The sequence below is a fragment of the Polypterus senegalus genome, chromosome 6 (assembly GCF_016835505.1).
Source record: "Polypterus senegalus isolate Bchr_013 chromosome 6, ASM1683550v1, whole genome shotgun sequence".
Classification (NCBI taxonomy): domain Eukaryota; kingdom Metazoa; phylum Chordata; class Cladistia; order Polypteriformes; family Polypteridae; genus Polypterus; species Polypterus senegalus.
In genome coordinates, this window is record NC_053159.1 from 76,294,000 (window position 1) to 76,314,140 (window position 20,141).

Consider the following 20,141-nt stretch of genomic DNA (forward strand, 5'->3'; position numbering starts at 1 on the left):
CATCACTATGTACCCACTTGATAGATTTTATTCCCAACACTTGTACTACTCATGCCACAATGCTATGCACCGAATCCTTCAGTGCCTCCACCCCTTTGCCTCCAACCATCAGCTTGGTCTGTCCAGCATTTAGTTCGGTCAACAAAATTTTTTACCACATCCATTATATACATTATGTAAAGTGCCAAAGCCATTGCTGATCTCCATGACAACCCTTTTCTGACCCTCCCCTGGTTTGAAACATAATTTTCTGTGCTGAAGCCAACTGGCACCTGTTTGTATGCTACACTGGGTACTTAAACAAAAGTATACGTTTATGTTTACTATTTTGCTATTTAAATAGTTTTGCTCTCCCTTATTAAACTGTGCAATTTCAATAAAACAAAATTGGTAAAAAAATAAAATAATAATAGTCTGAATTTGTACCGCCAGTCTGTAAGTACACTTTTACTGTATACCTGGTTTATACAGTCTTATAATAATAATTTTTGTAAACATTTACATGAAATAACACATGTACAACAATTTATTTACATGATGCACAAAGGAAACACAAGCAATTACAACATTTAGCTGAGTCATAACAATGCTAATATCAATAAATAAAGTAGAGAGTGTAGTGCAGTCCAAGGAATGGAAGAGTCTTCCAGCTTGTAAAGGAAAACATCTTAAGCAGTGCAGGTTTTATACACTGTACGTTTTACTAGAAGGGAAGGAATAAAAAGTTTTTTTGCTTGGTTTGTCATATTCATGTTTTGTTCCAGTACTGATGGCCTAAAACAGGGGTTCCCAGACTGTGGTACGTACATATGGTATATGAGACAGCACAAAAAAGTCAGAAAAGGCAAGCAGAGAGAAAGACCGAAAAAGAAAAGCTGTCATACTTTCAGATACACATCAAGAAGCAGTTCCTGGAGCCTGAATTTAAATGCAGGGTTGTATATTACTTACAATTTGTGTGTGATTTAACTTAATTATATTACTTAAAATTTGTGTGTGATTTAACTTATTAGAGCAGAAGAATCCAGCTATGCTTTCAAGGCAAACAACGATTTTCATTGTTGCCTCTTTTATACTGTACTGAATTAGAAATAAAATTACACTGTTTTTGCATGTTTCGAGAGTGCAATGTTGTGACCAATCAACTGTCAGTTGACTGAGTTTAGTGAATGTGAGGTTAGTCACTTTTTAATACAATACCATACATCTGTGATAAAAGAACAAAACCTTTGCCATTATTCTTGGTTTATTATGAACCTGTCTACAGTTTACATCAATTAGTCCAAATTCCAACCAACATATTAAGTTGAAGGTTGCTGGGAGTTGGTGCTTATCATGACCGCAATGGGAATAAGACAGAACCCAACATTATACTAGGAGCCAACCTCACGTTCTAAATTTTTCAAATTAGCCAGATGTACATTAGGGTTCTGAACGGGAAAGAAATTCTCTCCCATCATTCAACAAACTGTGTATTAATGGATGCACATAATCATAGAGAAAGTCAATTAGCAGTGCTACTGAAATGGCACAGTAAATTCCTGAAAGCAAACTGACAAACAACAAATTTGAATCTTTCATTTTTTTTTTATTTAACCAAAGTAATGTTTATTAGAATCACTACTAAACACACATTTGAATGGTACCGGAGCAAATGTGATATTATTTCTATAAATGTGAAATTATGACTAATTTCTGCTTTCTACAGTCCATCTAATTCAATGACTAATTACACATTAATTGTGAATGTCCCCTTGGGATTAATAAAGTATCTATCTATCTATCTATCTATCTATCTATCTATCTATCTATCTATCTATCTATCTATCTATCTATCACATTAAAGCACAGACATAAGCAACAGCAAAGTCTGATTAGTTATGTGAGTTAGCTTGAAAACAACAGAACAAAGATTATCATTGGAATTCTGAAATTATAATCATGAATTGACATGCTTAATATCAACAATGTAGCCTTAAAATTGTGAAAAATCTGAAAAATGAAAGCATTTTCAGTTTGAGATATTTAAACTTAAAATTAATTTCACTTGTTCATTGATATCCATACCCTAATTCAATCTCAGTAACCTGACAAAATGATTTTCAAAAAACCTGATTTTAAGTGTGGGTTCTTATGAAAGCAGTTTTTATGAGTGTGTGTAAATTGAAATATTCAAAATTACTTTGATATCACTAATTCATGTGGCAATGACCTCATAATGTTTGAATTTCTAGTACCGGTGTTAATTTGTATTAAACGCCATGCTGAAATCCTCTAAAGCTAATTAAAATGGATCTCATTTGTTGTTACTGAGGCAGGGGGTTGGGAATTCTCCCCACTCTGCCACACTTAAACTTTTGTTCCGAACTGTATATTTATTTGTAATAAAAAGTATGAAAATGTTGGACTTCCTAATTATTATTACATATCAACCACACTATTGTCCATACATAAATAACATGTTGGAAAAAAACCTATACATGAGAAAAATGAAAACATACAAATGCAAAGAATCTAGAATATCTTGTTAACTTCTCTAAGGCCAATATTTTTGGGCAGCTAGACATATAACCTTTAGTTTTACCTAACAGATAAATATGCAAGACAAAATGCATAATAAAAAAATTACAAAGCAAAATAGTTCTTTACCTAAAAATCATTTTCCTAAATGCCTAAGAATTCTAATACTAATATTTTTTTCTAATTTTTATAAATCCAAAACATGGACCCTCACAAGAACTTGTTTCCCTTCTTATAAAAGGCACACATAGTGATGATATGGTAAATACGTAGCAAACACATATGCCTGGCAATGATGTTATCTCTTGGGAACAATGTGGCTACAGCCATGCCGTGATGATGTCATGAAATAAGCCGTAAAATAACAGTGAAATCAAATCAACCAATATTATGCAAAAACAAAATTAATGGCTCAAAAACTAATTCATAATAAAGGCAAAGAAAAATAGTATTAACTAAGGTCGTGTTATAATGATTTAGATATTGGTTTGTGTTTTAAATGCCAGGGATATTACTAATACATGCTGTTACAAACTTCACAAAACATTTTGTTATGATTGATCTAAGTTTACCTTATTGTTCTTAAATATACTGTAAAAGGAATGGCAGACTAATTAATTATAAGGGTAAAGTTTGTAACATCTTTGGTGTACTTGTGCAAATTTTTCTATGTTTATTATGTAGTGTGCAAAATCACAACAATCTTGCAAATGATGGCAACAAACAGAGGCAGTATAATTTTCTATTCTCTTTGAAAGCTGTTAAAGTTGTCCTCTAACGTATGATCTTTTTTATTCAGCTGCAATTTTACGTGAACAGGTTGTAGTTTGTTTGGAATTAAAAAATAAGAAAGTAAACCTAAAACTAGGAGATGTCAGCACATATGCGTTCTTACATGAAAGATTAACAACTAATGCAGATAATGGTCGTAACCAAAGGAGCAAAAAAAAGGCTCTGAGGAAGTGTTTGTCTTTGAAATGCAAAACCCAGCATCTAAATAGAACTGACATGAAAATGTGACACACAACATCATCGTCAATCACTTGCTAATCAATGACAGAGTAACTACACATGACATGGCTATATTTAAAAGAATAAAGCCACAAATCCCACATAAATTAAATCACAAAAAACGATAAAAAAATAACAGCAACCTCAAATTCATAATAAAATAAATCAAAACTGATTAATTCTACTGATAATAAAACATAATTCACTAAATAAATTAAGTAGACATTTTGTGCACATGCAGCAATCAATGGTATCAGTAATAGATGCTAGACTGAATATACCACAGAACACACTCAACACACATAAACCCTGGAGAAGCAATAAAAAATAGCTCACTTATGTTTACTTTACATTCTAAATCCATACCATGTACCAAAAGGTATAATAAAAACCATATTGTGTGTAAGACCGTTGAGAACTGTGTGTTGCCGAGTAAACTGGTAATTCAGATCCTCTCATTTTTTTTTAAATGCTAAAATGACATAGATTCACTCTCCCAAGTCAAAGATATAGTATAGCCAAAATTTCAGATGTTGATTTCTTATTTTATTAATTCTCATATAGAACACATATAGAGTACAAACAATTATCAAATCATTAGAGAGGAATTTGAAGGGCTCAGCTCTACATAAAGATGAAAAATGTGGTTTAGTTTAACCTTAATCATATAAGAAAAGATGAACACAGCAGGGCAAACAATGGCAGAACTTAAGCAAGACTCTTGATGTCTATCTGACAAGAGTTACAAAGGAACTGAAAGTCTATCTTTCATCAGTACAGCATTTTAACTAAAAATTCTGTAAAGACTACAAATACTTTTTCCTCTAAATGCTCTCAATATATTGACTGAAGGATGCCCAGAAATAGTATCAGGGATTGCCTGACAATTTAAAGGCACACTTATCACAGTTAACATTAACATGAATGGTGCTGCTATGAGAAAGAAATTGATCAAACCTGTTTTACATGACATCTCAGACTCGGTATTTTGACAGATCTGAGCACAGTGTTCCAGATGTCTTGTTCTGCACCCAGCTGATTGATTGTCATTTACATCTTTTTTTTTTTTTTGAGATCTCCAATATAAACAAAATTAGGTGCATTCTTTTTATAGAATTTAGCTTTGGTTAGACAAGGATTTCATAAAACCAATGTAACATTTTTCAGTAATATTGTAGGCATATAGAGTACAGTGAAGTTTTATTTCAATATGCAACATGCCGCCACTCTTCAGTACTGTGATTAACTTAATTTTATTGAATGCAAAATATGTCAGCTTACCTGATCTCAGAGAAAAATCCATTATGCTTAGTCGTGGTTGTCTATCAAATACGACGATGATGCTGTCCATCCATTTGTCTATCTCTGCCACCCTGTCCTCTCTGTTTGTGTGCTGGTGGAAGAGCAATCCAATTTTGGAAAGGCAGACCTGGTGGCAAGATGGGCAGGGGAATTGCCCCTGAACAGAGCAAGTTGACATCAATAGAAATGCCACTCTCTTTGACCTGACAATGATATGTCCATTCTTGTTCAAAGGGACAGACTGTTTCAATGACAGTCCTTCTCCAAAGTACACAGTTCCCAGCAAGTGTCTGGAGCTGCCCATGTGGAATAGAGCAGGACTTGAGGGAACAATTCAAGTGGTACTTCCAGCATTTCTTCAACCCACCCTGAAGTCAGGATCCTTCAGCAAGTTCACTGCACAGGACCATCTGCAGAAGGCAAGACTGATTCATGCAGATAACGTGTCTGGTTCATTGGAAGACACAACTAAGTAACATGTCAACAATGCTGGCTGTGTAGTAGCATTAGTGAATTTCAGTGGGTGGAATCATGTCATCCCAAGTGATACCCAGGATATTTTGGAAGCAGTGAATATGGAACACTTCGAGGACACAGATTTGATTACGGTATGAAGTCCAAGACTTGCATCTATACAGAAGCTAGGACAGACCATGACTTAGTTTGCCATGTGGAGATTCAGATGTGGTTCACGATCTCCTTGGTCAGAAAGGCATCACTATAGAGTATACCTCTGAGGTAGGGGAAGATTGTGTGTTACCCAATGCCGTGCTGCTAATCCTGATGTACACTGGAAGATCTGTGTGCTGGAAGACAGCCTGCAGGGTCAGCATCTTGGAGATGCTGATTTTCTGGCACATCCAGGGAAAGTAAGTTCAAAAAGTCGCACAGTGCCTGAAATAAAAAAGAAGTGGTCAGATATCAAAGTAAACATGAAAAGGTGAGCTGCCTCCCACCATCTGAGTGTCATACAGAAGCGTATTCGGGCTACAGAGAAAAAAAGAATAGACACACAGTGAAGGAAAAAAAGGTCTATGTCAAGATTAAAGTTGAAATGTCGACTTTAATCTTAAAATTTCCACTTTAATCTTGTAGTTTATTTTGTCATTAAAGTAGAAAATCGTAAATTTAATCTTAAAATCGTTGTTTAATTTACTAGTTTATCAAACCCCATTGTAACTAAAGTAGCACGTTAAATGATTCATATTCTATGTGTTCCCTGACCCAATCGTTAATTGCTATGTGCTTCTTAAATGAAGTTTCTCCTATGCTGACAGGAGCTCACAGGCAGTGATTGCCATACAGAATACGTTACATTTATATTACAGCTCTCTCAACACATTTTAGAATATTAAGATGTATACTTGATAACATTTTCATGATGAAATGCATTAAAGCATATATTGAACATATGTGGGGGCACTGTGGAGGCAATTATTCCATCCAGGGTTGCACCAGTCCCAGCAAGCATCGTGTGCGAGGCAAGAACAATCACAGGATGAGGTGCCAGCTCATTGCAGGGCTAATACAAGCACACACATACATTAGTAGCATCAAATTACACTATCATCACCAAATACCTTAACCTGCATGCTTTTGGAAAGAAACCAAAGCACGCAGAAGAAACCCACCAGGAAGACGTACAAACTCCAGGCAGGGTACACCCGGAACACAGCCCCCTTACTGCGAAGGAGCAGCGCTTCCACTGTGCCACTGTGTCCCCACATGTTTAATTATTAACAGTATACATTATTTAAATTAAGTTAACAATTTATCTGTAAAATGTAATATACATACTTTAATGCATTTCATCACAAAAATTACATCAAGTATACATCCTAGTGTTTTAACAGTACACAGCTCCAAGAAGACAGTTCTTGGAAATCTAAATCTACTTAGCAGTCAGTCATCATTATGGGATAAGAAGTCAGTATAATCTGTAAATACACACTCACTTCTAATTCTTCCATTTGCAATGTCTTCTAACAACACTAAATCATCCATGGTAGTTGGAATAGTTCGGCCTTCCTGTGCACCATTATATTGTTACAGATTGATTACTGTCAAGTGCTGTAAATTTGTAAACGATATGCAATTAATTTCAGTGTATTTAATAAAGCCTGCATCATGGATAAGAATAGAAAAGAAAGGGAAACTTCACAGAAGCAGTAGCACTGATTTGATGTTGGGTGCCATCCGTTTACAAAACTGAGTAGGAAAGCACAGCCTGAGGATGTTGTGAAAATGTGTGTAGCTTAACGAGGTCAGACAGATATGAAGGGGCAAGGTTGTGGATAGCCTTAAAAGTTAGGAGGAGAATTTTTAATTGAATTCGGAACTGAACTGGAAGCTAATGAAGCTGCTGCAAAACGGGAGTGAAATGGTGAATAGAGGGGGTTCTAGTAATGATGCGGGCAGCTCAATTCTGGACCAGTTGAAGCTTGTAAATAGATTTGCGAGAAAGACCAACGAAAAGGAAATTGCAATAATTCAGACGAGAAGTAACAAGGCTATGAAAAACGATAGCAGTGGTGTGGGTAGTGAGGGAGGGGTGAATACAATTAATGTCATGCAAGTGGAAATATGCAGACTGGGAGATGTTATTGATGTGGGACTGAAAGGATAAAGTACTGTCAAGGATGAAACCCAGACTCTTAACCTGTGGGGAAGGGGAGACAAAGGAATTATCAATAACAACTGAAAAATAATCAGTTTTGGATAAGTTCGATTTTGTACCAATGAGGAGCACCTCAGTTTTGTCACTATTTAATTTAAGAAAATTTTCTGCTATGTAATCAATAAGTGAGGAGGGTGGAAAGAAAGCAGTATGTTTGCTAGTGAGATAGAGCTGGGTGTCATCAGCATAACAGTGGAAGTTAATGTTTTATTTACAAAAGATATTTCCAAGGGGAAGGAGGTAAATAATGAAAACGAGGGGCCCGAGGACAGAGCCCTGGGGCACACCTGAAGTAACAGCAGTGGGTTGGGATGTGAAAGTTTTAAGCTGAACAAACTGAGTGTGGCCTGAGAGGTAGGATCTGAACCAATCTAGTGGACTGTGGGTAAGGCCAATCGAAGATAATCTATTGAGAAGAGTAGTGTGACAAATAGTGTCAAAGGCTGCACTCAGATCAAGGAGGATGAGAATAGTAATTAAACCAGAATCAGCTGCCATAAGGAGGTCATTAGTAATTTTTATAAGTGCCGTTTCTGTACTGTGGAGCAGCAGTTGCATGATGAGTAGGCAGATAAAATAAAAACCGAGTACATATTTGTTGTGCTTCAACAGACTCTTGCTGGTGTACAATAGTCTAATGTCTTGACTTTTCTGGTTGTTGAGAGTTTGAATAAAAGGGCTGTTTTAGGGATATTTGCTTCTGGTTAATATTTTTAAATACACCTGTTTGTTTGATCTGATCTCTGTCTTCTATTCTCAACTCTATCATGATACCTCATTCTTGGTTTAGCCAAATTGTTCTGCTTAATCCATCTTTTCAAAACATGTTGTGCACCCAAGAAGGCTGGAAGGTGTGCTGGTTGGTTCATCTGCCAATGAAGATGGCAGGAGCCAAGTATGGAGCACTGTAGCTAAAAGGCAGAACTGGTTAGTGTGTGTATGAATGACTACACAACTGCCTTATAAAACAACATCATAGTCTCCATTTAAAAAAAAAAATGAAAAGAGGTGATCTTATGATTATATATTTTTCAAATCTCCAATCTTAAGAGCCCTGCCAGTCAGGTTTCAGTTCTGCTGCTTTGTTTCCAAGAGTGGTATTTTCTATTTCGTTTGCAGAGCAGATCTATATAGTTTAATGTACAGCTTTATGAAGCTGTAATTCATATGAACTGTCATGGTACAGAGAGAACACAAGTAACATTTTAACTTAAATTATTATCATGTTCATAAATAGTAATATATAGTACTTTCTTTTTAGATTTTCCAGTGATTTTTCTTTTCAATTGTTAAACTTATAATCATGTATAGTCTATTTAGATTATCAAAATTGATTATGTAATTCATTCTGTGAATTAGTCAAGTGAAATTATATTTATTTATTTTACACCAGATTTCTGCTCACAGACTATCACTTTGTGGACGTGTTCCATTTCTTTTCCTGTACTACAGGCAGAATAATAAACAAGCAGCTTTAACATGCAGCTTCAGGATATATGAATGATTATCCTGTGATAAATAGTGTAATTAATCTGAATAAATTGAAAACAAATTATGTATACTTTTTTGATATCCCATTTATATAATTTATTTTATATATGAAAGAAAATTCCAGCTTAGAATATTTCTATTTGTTTTCAAAAACAAATTCCAATAATTCACTATACATTACTGAAAACTATAAATTTCAGCTATTAATAAGGTTTTCATAACAAACAATTTAGCATATGGTTTATTTGAGCCTTTCCTGATACAACTAATAAATTAAAATAGAAGTGATCTACTATGTACAGTTCTCTTTTAAAGACACAATCCACTGAAATACGCTATTGAGAAACATTTGTGCAAAATTGGAATTATTCCCTAATAAAGAGAAACTGTAGATTTTACCAAAGCAGTAATGCACAAGCAAGTCAAAAACAAAAAAGTACAGTCTTTTAAAAATAATAGTTTTTGTTTTTTAAACCCTTTTTCTTGCTCAGTGCTTATCTTAGTAATAACAGTCAGAAATAGATACTGAAAAGAATTAAGTTATAATTTCCATTCTGCAACCACTTCATGATCATAGGCAATGAAAATATACCCATTTGCAATTATGTAGCTTTAATGGTAAAAGTGTATCAATATCTCTGTTGCTAAATGAGGTGTGACAACACATTTTGTGATGCTGTCCCAAATGCAGCAAAACATTCTTTGACCTGCTTATTCCAGTTCAGGATAACAGGGGTCTGGAGTCTAATCGTGCAGCTTGGTCGCCAAGACAGAAGCCAACTCTCGACAGGGTGACAGCCATTACAAGACTAAGTCTTCCATGCACATATATTTTCTCACATAGGGCCAATGAGAAATAACCAGTGCTCCTAATTTGGGGATTGGAAAGTAAAATCACAGTACCCAGAGAAAAACCCATGCTTATACAATACGCAAATTGTTGACCATGTGTGATATTTGAAACCAGAACACTACATCTGTGGGACAGCAGCAACCATGTGATATTATATAGTTTTATCTAAGAAATAAATAATTGTCATCTTAACACAAAATTCTCATCTAAGCAATGTCCAGAAACAATTAAAAAGGCAAAATAAATGTTACTGCGGTGGGTTGGCACCCTGCCCTGGATTGGTTCCTGCCTTGTGCCCTGTGTTGGCTGGGATTGGCTCCAGCAGACCCCCGTGACCCTGTATTCGGATTCAGCGGGTTAGAAAATGGATGGATGATGGAAAATAAATGTTATGTTATATTGTAAAGACTGTTGAATACTGTATACTGTAAATCAAGGAGACATTATGCTCAGACAGTATAATGCACTAGTAAGACTGCATCTTGTATACTTTGTGTAGTTCTGGTCACCAAATTATAAAATGACATAGCAGTATTTCGAGTTGTGCAGAGGAAAGTAACCAAGTGCATCCAAGGACTAAAGGGCATGTCCTACTGTGGTAGGCTTAAGGAATTAAATGCTAAATAGGTAAATAGAATGTTAAATAGGGCCCTTATCCAGGCCTTCAAAATTCCCAAAAGCATCAATGAGGACCTCAATGGACATTGAGGAAAAGTATATTTAAGTCTTATGCCAGGAAACAGTTTTTTATGAAAAGAGTTGTGAGACTGTGGAGCAAACTACTGAGTCATGTAGTTAAAGCAGAAATCTTGACAACTACTAAAAATGATCTGAATGAGATATTGGGGCAATTTACAATAGTTTCCCTTTGTCAAAGTTTTTATTTTCTTTTTCTGGTATGTATGACATCAGAGTTATCGCTCACTTGAGAACATACCGCTTCCTGATTATCAATACAACACTTACATATTGAACACTCTCACTGCAATAGTAGCACCTGTCTTACTTTTTATTTAAAGAATTGCGTAACAAACATTTTTTTAATTTTAATTATATTTGTTGTTATAAAAGAAACAAACACACACTGCAATATGAAAAAGTCTAAACATAATTACAATTAATGTTATATATCAAAGAAAGAGTTAAGATACAGTGTTCTCATCAGAATCAACACATGAAACAATTTTCTTACCCGCTGTGGACAGTCATATGATAACAAATCCCCTGTTTATAGTTCCTTATATTATTTCAAACACCAGACATTAAACTGAAAACCTGGTAGACTATATACAGTACTTTAAATCTGAGAAGTGTAATTTCAACACTGATTATGCCTACTTAGACTAATTCAGAATTCAAGATACTACTGTATGTGAATAACAGATTACAGGAAACAAAACTTCATCCTGCACAACAAAACACTGCAGGATTGCTCTGTAACAAGCCAAATGTAGGTTGCACCAATCTAACATTTTCCGTATTTTATTTTTAATATAAGTTTATATTTTATTCCTCTGTTGAATGAGTTCCTAACTGGCACATCCAATGCCAAGTATGTTCCTTGGTTTCGCTTTCAATTCCTTCTCTGGATGTTTTGTTTTTTTTATATTATTGGATGAAACTCAACAGCAGGGATTATGATACTGAAGAGGATGCTGCAATGAGAAACTCCTGCCGAGTTCAAACCATGTTTGACATATAACTGAAAAATTCATACTACATTCTAAAAAAAAAATGCATTGTACTATTGAAATGAAATTTGATTTTATTTTTTATTAAACTTAAATTACCGGTAATCCATAGAATTATCAGTTAAAAACACTTACAATGAAGTGTATGAAACAAATCCTTTTAAGGGCATAGTGGTTGAAATACTAGATTTGAGACATAATCATCAAATGTTAAAACATAACATAACAGTATATTTTTCAACTACTGCACAAAAAACAGAAAGTGAACTTTTACGCATAATGAACTTCTTCAAAGCAAATGAACAAATTTTACAATATCCCTAGTAATATAATAAACATACCTGTTTTCTTACCCTGATCTAATATTGCATATTTCTTATCTACATTTTGACAGTAACATTATGCCAGATTAATGAGCTTTTGTTAGGAAAGGCCAGTCAAGGCCCAGTAGCAGCATCAGTGAGTATACAGTACTTTTAGAACACTTTTCTATGAAATGTTGTCCACTACTTGTCAGTGAATGGTTTCAGCAGAAACATAATCACAAGAAGATTCTTTGAAAGTATAACTGTAATATTTTCACAGTCATTACTGCAGGACCACTCTTATCAGTATTTGTAGCTACTTATACTAAAGAGTTTAATGTATCCATTATGCTCACTGGAAACGATTTATTATTTCATTCTGATTGTTTCAGTTGAAGACATGTCAAAAATTAAGCTGCCAATGTTTGTGTAACTTCCCTTGATCTCAGAGAATTGACATTTTTGACAGCTTCTTGGGATTTGACTATATTGAAATACTATTTTCCAGTGTGTCAAAAAATAATATATGATTAACTCTTGTTTTAGTAATACCATATAATAACCAGAATACTTGTTTCCTTGAAAGTAGGTTTTGCAATCATATTTCCACTTTTTATGTGGTATATTTATGAACAGCACTTCATCCTTTGTTCTTATGTCTAATTTTACAACAAAATGATATAAATTAACAAACATTATTCACAGCTGACTGAACACAAAATACTAAAATAAGCACCAGGGATTAACTGGAAAATATAGCAATGAATATTAAAGCGAACAAGAATAATGAGCACAATGACCAACATGCATTTACACTAATTGAATGCAATTAAATGTTAATTTTGTAAAATGTACTCACCCCTCTATATTTTGCATAGTAATTACTATTTTTCTCTACTTATTTTATAATCTATTTTTTTCAAGAAACAGAATATTATACAATTTCTGATGTGTTAAAATATTTGAACATCTGCATTGAAATTGTTTTTTTACTCTAACTAGTCAGACATTAGTAAAAAGAAATATCTTGCAACTGTGTCAACAAACATGAACTTAAACTTACATATCAAAAATATTTTTACACAATGTAAATAATGTGTTTTTATTTTTTAATAGTTTATCCCAGTATTCATTTTAAACATTCATTTGCTAGTAGTTAGGTATTGAAGATTCAAACTAACCTTAAAGAGTGATGAGATATAATGCTTAAAGGTAATTATTTCAAAAGTTGTAAGATCATTTTAAAATAAGTGTTTGTTTAGTCCTTTGGTATATTTTTGGAAATGACTATAAAAGTGTTAGAGTGTTTTTTATCCATAGTAAAATGCATGTTTCTAGATCTGCTAACAATGTATACAGTAATTGCAAATCTGCTTGCAGAAATGAGAAAACACATACAAATTGGATACTGTATTCTTAATTTACAATCAAGAATGTTTGGCAATGACTTTTGTGTGTTTTAAAATAACAATTTCAAAGTGAATGAATTACTTTGCTGCAGTTTTTTTTAACCCTTAAGCCTTTTTTAATATTGGGGTTAGCTCTTCAGATGAATTGTTCTATTTTCATCCTTGGTTCTACTGATTTTTTTAGGCAGACATATCAGGTTGAACTGACTGTTTAGTTTTTTTTTTTAAAGAGCTATTTTTATTCCCCCAATCGTTTCAGGTTTGGATGCCAATCCCCCGGCCAGTACTCATGAACTCACCATTCCCAATGATGTGAGTATGCATCTTTATAATCTTCATAAGAAACACAGTTGTTTGGACCAATGCTGTTGGGAGGATGTCTCTTGTAAAGTGGGTGTCAGGAGCGAATGATGAGCATCTATGAAACAGTTTCAGACAGACTAGACCCTGGCAATGGAACTTTGCTTTAGAGACTCAGAGTGTATATTACAAGCAAGCAGGGAGAGGAAAAAGTTTCAGTTAAATATAATCAGATAGGGTTGGTTCAGAGATCAGACATCTAATTTTAGGTAGTCTCTCTTGTATTGTGGAGTTCAACCAGCTGGGAATTTGAAATTTATATTCATGATCTAGAGGGTCAGTTCAAAATTATCTGAACTTGCACAGAGGACAAACTTGACAGTTGTGCACAAGACCAATAGCTGTCAAGAGTATTGAGCTTTCTTATACACTGTGGGGGAAATACTTGAAAAGGTATGACCCACTGGCTTATTGTTCTGTTGTGAGACTTAGGAAATGACAAAAACCTTGGAGAGGTGGATTTAGAGAAACCAATTAACTGATCTAAATTTAAGTGAAACATTATTAGATGTGTTTGTAAGTCAATGATTTTCCTCAACAAATACCACATTTCTATTTACAGTTGCCTACAAGTGTACATTGTATCCTTGGACCAAGGTTCAATGATTAACTTTGCAGTGAGTTCATCTGATTTAGGTTGTATGTTTCAAGACATTCTGTTGAGGAGTAGTGTTAATTTCAAGCACTACTTTATTTGAATGGTCGGTGATAGAAAGACCTAGAAGACCCAAACATATAGTGAAGTTATCCTAGTATTCTCTTTTCAGAGTTCAACTCTCTCAACTCTCACCTCTTGAATTACTACAGTAGAATTCTAATGTTGTAATTAGAAAAAGAATATCTCAGTTTGGGTTGTAAAGGGCCTGTTTATGTCAAGTTTTTCACTGGGTCTTTAGTGCTGAGACACAGCCAACATGATAATTATCACCACCAAATCTGAACTTATGTTTTTTTTTTTTCCGTGATAAGTAGGTTCATCTGTAAAGATGAAAGTTCTTGAGAGGTATCATTAGCTGCTGCAAATAAACTGGGTTAAGAACTGGTCTGTTGAAGAATGAGAGTAGAAAAGACTGACCAACAGATTAGGGCATGATTATGGTAAACTTATACTAGATATGGTGGTCCTAAGCAGTTTACTGGTTATTCTTCATTCCATTTATTAACAAAGTTATATTTGCTGCTCGTGCTGTTACACTGCTTGAATTTTAAAGCATAAAACAAAGTTAAGAAGCCATTTCAAAAAACGGCCTGTATGTTTTGTTTTTTTAAGTAAGTAAAAATTATTTTACTAGTGCATGAATTTCTTACATAAAACGAGTTGGATAAATAATAACCAGTAATTATTAAAATATAGAATTTGCCACTAGAAGTATTTTTGATAGCAACAAAAACTGCTCACTACTCACTTGGCTTAATTATCACTTTTTAAATTAAGCATAAAATTATTATGCATCTCTGAAAATATAAAATATAATTTTATACAAATATAATTTTCAAAATGCTGACTTATTCACTGCAGACATTTTTTCATAACATAATTACAAAATTGACTTAATTTTCCTCTGGATGCAGCAATGTACTATTTCCACCAACTATGACCAAATTTAACACAAGAGGAAATGCAAATACATTTTCTGTCCACATACGACAATCAAGTGGGCATAAAAGACAAAAGCATTGCATAGGACTGTCGCTGCAATCAGGTCAGCTAAGGAAGGACAGCCAGCCCAGATACTATAGCTTTCAAAAGTGAATGGAGCTACAGAAGCAACATGTCTGAGGTTATCTTCCCATCTCCTTCATGAAACTGTCATACTAAAATACTAAAGATCTTTACAGGGGAGTGGGCCTCTGGGCTTGAACCATTGTTTGGGCCCCACGTACACAAATAACTAGTATGTATTGTCAAAGCTGCTAAATAGATACCAGAAGAACATCAAGTTGTGCAAGAAAATGCAACTTGTATTGATAGCCATAAAAAAAAAAACATAAATGGCATTTGATAGATAGATAGATAGATAGATAGGGCACTATATAATAGACGTGAAAGGTAATATATAGAAGATAGATAGTATGCAATGTCAAAGCTTAGTTTTAAACAACATTTATTTATATAGCACGTTTTCATACAAACAATGTAGCTCAAATTACTTTACAAAATGAAATAAATATAAAACATAAACAAGATTAGACAATAATTTTATACAGTATGTAGCAAATAAAAAAGGTAAGGTCATATGGTCAGTAGGACAGAAAAAAAACAAGAACAAAAATCCAAGGCCAAAAGACCGCCCAACCCCTACTGGGCAGACATGATAGCCATCTGCGTGTCAAATATTAAAAGCAAAGAGAGTCTGATCCCTATTGTGAAAGAGAAAGATAGAGAAGACACAAGAGTAGGGGGGAAAATATTTATACTGGGCACCCTAGTTTTTGCACAATATCAATTATTTATAGCTGTTGAGATAAAACTAAGAAAGAATAGTAAAAATAAATGAATTAATAGCAATAAAACCCATCTGGTTTAGTTTTTCATCACTTAGCAGACTTCACTTTTGTTAAGCTGACAATAAACTTTTCCTGTAGTTCAGCAGTGACAGTGCCAACTCAGTAATTGTGCAATATTAGTATTGATTCTTTTTCAAACAAACCTTCTAAAGCACAAGTGATTTGTCGACAATATTCTGTATAGGTGTTTTGATTTTATAGGATCTCTCAATCAGTGCATCCAACAGGGGTGGATCTACTATGAAACTAATGAAGCTTAAGCTTCAGGGCCCCTAACCCTGGTTGTCCAGAACCAGTTTAATTTTCATGCCCTCATAATTCAAACTAGGAAGGCATAGGAAATCTTTATTAACATCAGTGATTTTGACATGTGAGATGGTATTGTATAACATTTTTTTTTTTTTTAATCTGAGATGTAGTAGTTAATTTTTTTAGAAATGTGTAATGATTTATCATGTAACAACTTCACTGAAGAAGATAACAGTGGTTTGCCAGACCTCATTGCTAGTTGTTAAGGGGCCCCCATAACAGTTCAAGCTCCAGGCCACCAAAAATGTAGTTCCACCACTGGTTTCAAAAAATGGTTTTATTTTCATTGTGTGAAGTAACAGATAACTAAATGCAAATACCTCAGATCTAAAATGTTTTTTACTCATGATCTACTGCCCATAAGAAGTTTCAAATAAAGTTTTGGTGAGCAGGAAATCTTCAGGATTTTAAATTACACCTTGTTATACAAGAGGTGCAAAGGCAGTAGGCAGGAGCTCATCATAATTGAAATCAGACAAAATGTGCATTGCATTTCAGTGTGTGCCACTCTGGAAGTGTTTTGGGCTCAGTGACAACTAAAATTCTTTAAGAGAACATCTGAACCTTTGTTCATGTTTCTTGCACCTTGGATATCATTGAATGGCATCTTTAAAAGTTGGCACGCACTCTTTTTATATGACGCAAATTCAAAACTGGCATTACCATTTACAGTTTGTGCAAAGTCATCACCTTAGTATGCTTCACTATCACTAAAACTAGAACGTATCATGCTATTGCTGTCATTATTATAACATGACAAATCACTTTCTTCTTTATACACATTACGTTGCATCAGCCCATATTTGGCCCTCCTTTTAAGTCACTACCTGCAGTTCTTTGGAGATGAGAAAACTCTGAGAAGACAGGTTACATATGGTTAGTGGTGGTAAAGTTATCGCAAGGCTAACAGTAGGGAGGACTTGATCACCTCCTTTACCTGCAAATAGATTTCTTTGAAAAACAAAGCGCACATTTTTTTGTGGGTTTCGTAGGTCTTTATGACAGTGAGGCACGTGCCGCCTTTTCATTTTTTCTTGTTGGGTCATTATGAGCTGCCTGTAACCCTAACCCTAACCTAACTACAGATTAGTACTATAGAAGCACTATCTAGGAAATGAACATTAAAGGGGGTCTTTATGAAAACTAACAGTCATTGCAGTCTTTATGCAATGTATTAGAGTGACCCAATACTTGATTTGGAAAGTAGTTGCAGCAGAACAAGGAAATTGTTCTGCACCACTATTTAATGAACAATAACCTCTCCGCTCTTTTCTTTAGCAGACTGCAAGCTGTTTCACATGTTTTACATCTGGCTGATGTGCTCACCATCTAACCCACTACATTTTCAAAAGAAATGCCTCCCACTCTGGCCCAGACCATCCTTTTTATTTCACCTGGTCATGGTGCTACCCCCTTTATCCTCCTCAGTGTCAAAGTTTTGCGTGTTTCCACAGCTCTTTGTGGTGCTCTCCACCTCCCTTGACAGATCCAAGTCTCATGGCTACCATACTACTGTACATTCTGGCCGAGATACTACAGTATTTTGAATAGTGAAAAAGATATGTTTGACAGTCCTGCTTGATTTTAGTGAGTTCAGTATTTTGCAGGTATTTGATAATTATATTCATTCATCTTGCCCCACTAAAGGTTTAATGAGGCCCGCTAGTGGGCTGTGAATCATTCCTCCCCCTTAATTGTGGACTAATGCTCTTACATCATTGTCACCCATTGCTGTGACTTGTTAATGAAAACTGAAACAAAATGTTGTGGGCATAAGTTGACAAAATAAAATTTATCTCCTGGTCCAGAGTAAAGCAGCTGTTACTGCTCTGAGTTGAGAGGAGCTAAGTGAGGATACCCTTGGCTTTCTCCTGGTAGTGTACTGAGCATAGCCTAATGACAGTAAACCCAGAGCAGACTCACAACAATATGGAGATATTAAATCTTTCAGTTTGAGTGGCATCACAGGGAATTCTTTTGAAAGCGTCAGACTGTTGCTGGAAACAGGAAATCTCATTACATTCTCATTTTTTGTTTCTTTGCCAAGGCAAGGATATTGGTGTTGAAAGGCTAGATGAGACTTGTCATAAAGAGGACTGTAAATACAGAAATGGACAGAGGTGATTGGGAAACAAACTTTCTTTTGTTCCAGTCCTCTGTTAGTCAGCATTGAGTTATTCTTGTACTTTATTGCAATTGTTTTTCTATATTGCTTTCTGCATTTTCTATCAAATCCTAATACTCTAGTGCTGTGGGATCACAAAAAATGCTTACAAAAAACTTTTTTGGAGAGTGAAAGTTTTAGACGCTTTAATGTATCACCAGGACAGGAAGAAAGAATGCCAATAGATGTATTCAGGTATTGTGTGCATCACACTCATCATTTGTGTACCTGGGGACTAAACTGTGTGTGAATACTGCACTCAGATAAAATATGTGTGGCTGCTAGATGGAGACGTGAAGGTGACTTTGAACCCATCAATTGGCCCCTTAATCACTGGCATTTTCTTCCATATGAAGATGATTTGGATATGATTTGTCAGTGTGGAGATGGTTGTACAGAGACTCCATGTCTTTGTTACATAATGGGTTGGCATTTCCAAGATAGCAAGGTTGACTGATATTTTATATAGGGCAGGTATTAATAAGTTGCACATTTCAGTCTCAAAGTGTAAAAATTCTTCCCAGACACCTTTTCCTCTGTCTTACACATTCCAAAGAAATTGTGTTTGAATAGGTGATGTCAATATTACACTTCTTCAGGCTTGAAGTGAAGTGTTTGTTGCACCTTCTTTTGCTGCAGTTGGTTTATCTCTGTGGCGAAGGTTGCCAACTTTGGAAATCGTGTATCAGATATCTGTATAACACAAGGGGTTCAGCAAAACAAATAATTACTTCTTTCAAAGGTGGCTGTTTAAAAAAGGACACTGTTGTTTTTGCTAGGACCCTTTAAATTGATGTAGAAAATTTCTGAAGGAGGTATTAATGAGAATGTATTTCTTCTCAGGATTCTGTGTGAATTTTTCCACCTTTTTTTTAATTTGTATTTACTGTAATTTAACACATATTCATAGTTGTCCCTTTATTGATGTTCTCGCGGTGTGCATCAAGCTTAATTCATATGAACACTTCTTCGATGCTGCAAGGGGCAATGACATTGACTCTACAAAAAAATAAGACTTTTTAAATTAAAAAGTATTAACAAATAAACATCTGATTAGATATTCTTGTAATAAATGTTTGTTCATGTGACTTTAATTTTTGGTTGTGGTGTAAGAAATTTCTACCCTAAAATTTACTCATAAGGAATTTACACCATCAGCAATATGATCTTTTATTTTTTATCAGATCTGCTTTTGCTGGTGACAATTCCAATGAATTGCCAAGTTTCAGCTTTATCCAGCAAGGAGGCCTATAGACTTAATTACAATCCGTTTTGATGCCAAACGCTTCCTAGAAGGGTAATTCTGGAGATTACTTAAACCATAAATCACTTATCCATATCAGTATTAGTCTAGGGAAAAAATAATGCAAAACGAGGATAAGAATAATTAATAAAACAGTCACATACCATTATTGTTAACATCTAAAAGAAAGGATAAAATCTGAAATGATCGAAGGGATTCCATTTTAATTACAATTGTAAAGAAAATCAACAAATCAGATTGTGCAAATAATAGTTAATTAAATCACTTTATTAATCCT

At 34.5% G+C, this 20,141-nt stretch overlaps 1 protein-coding gene across 9 annotated transcripts in view; it reads left to right on the forward strand.

Moving 5' to 3' along the window:
- The window catches only part of LOC120531189 (poly(rC)-binding protein 3), a 393,138-nt gene that overhangs the window by 344,316 nt on the left and 28,681 nt on the right, over window positions 1-20,141 (forward strand). For all 9 annotated transcript variants that reach the window (XR_005634070.1, XM_039756359.1, XM_039756360.1 and 6 more), the window contains one exon: window positions 13,519-13,571. Coding sequence is in view for 8 of the 9 variants with exons in the window: in XM_039756359.1 (XP_039612293.1) it covers window positions 13,519-13,571 (53 nt within the window). In the remaining variant the exon portion in view is untranslated. The remainder of the gene's footprint in view (window positions 1-13,518; window positions 13,572-20,141) is intronic.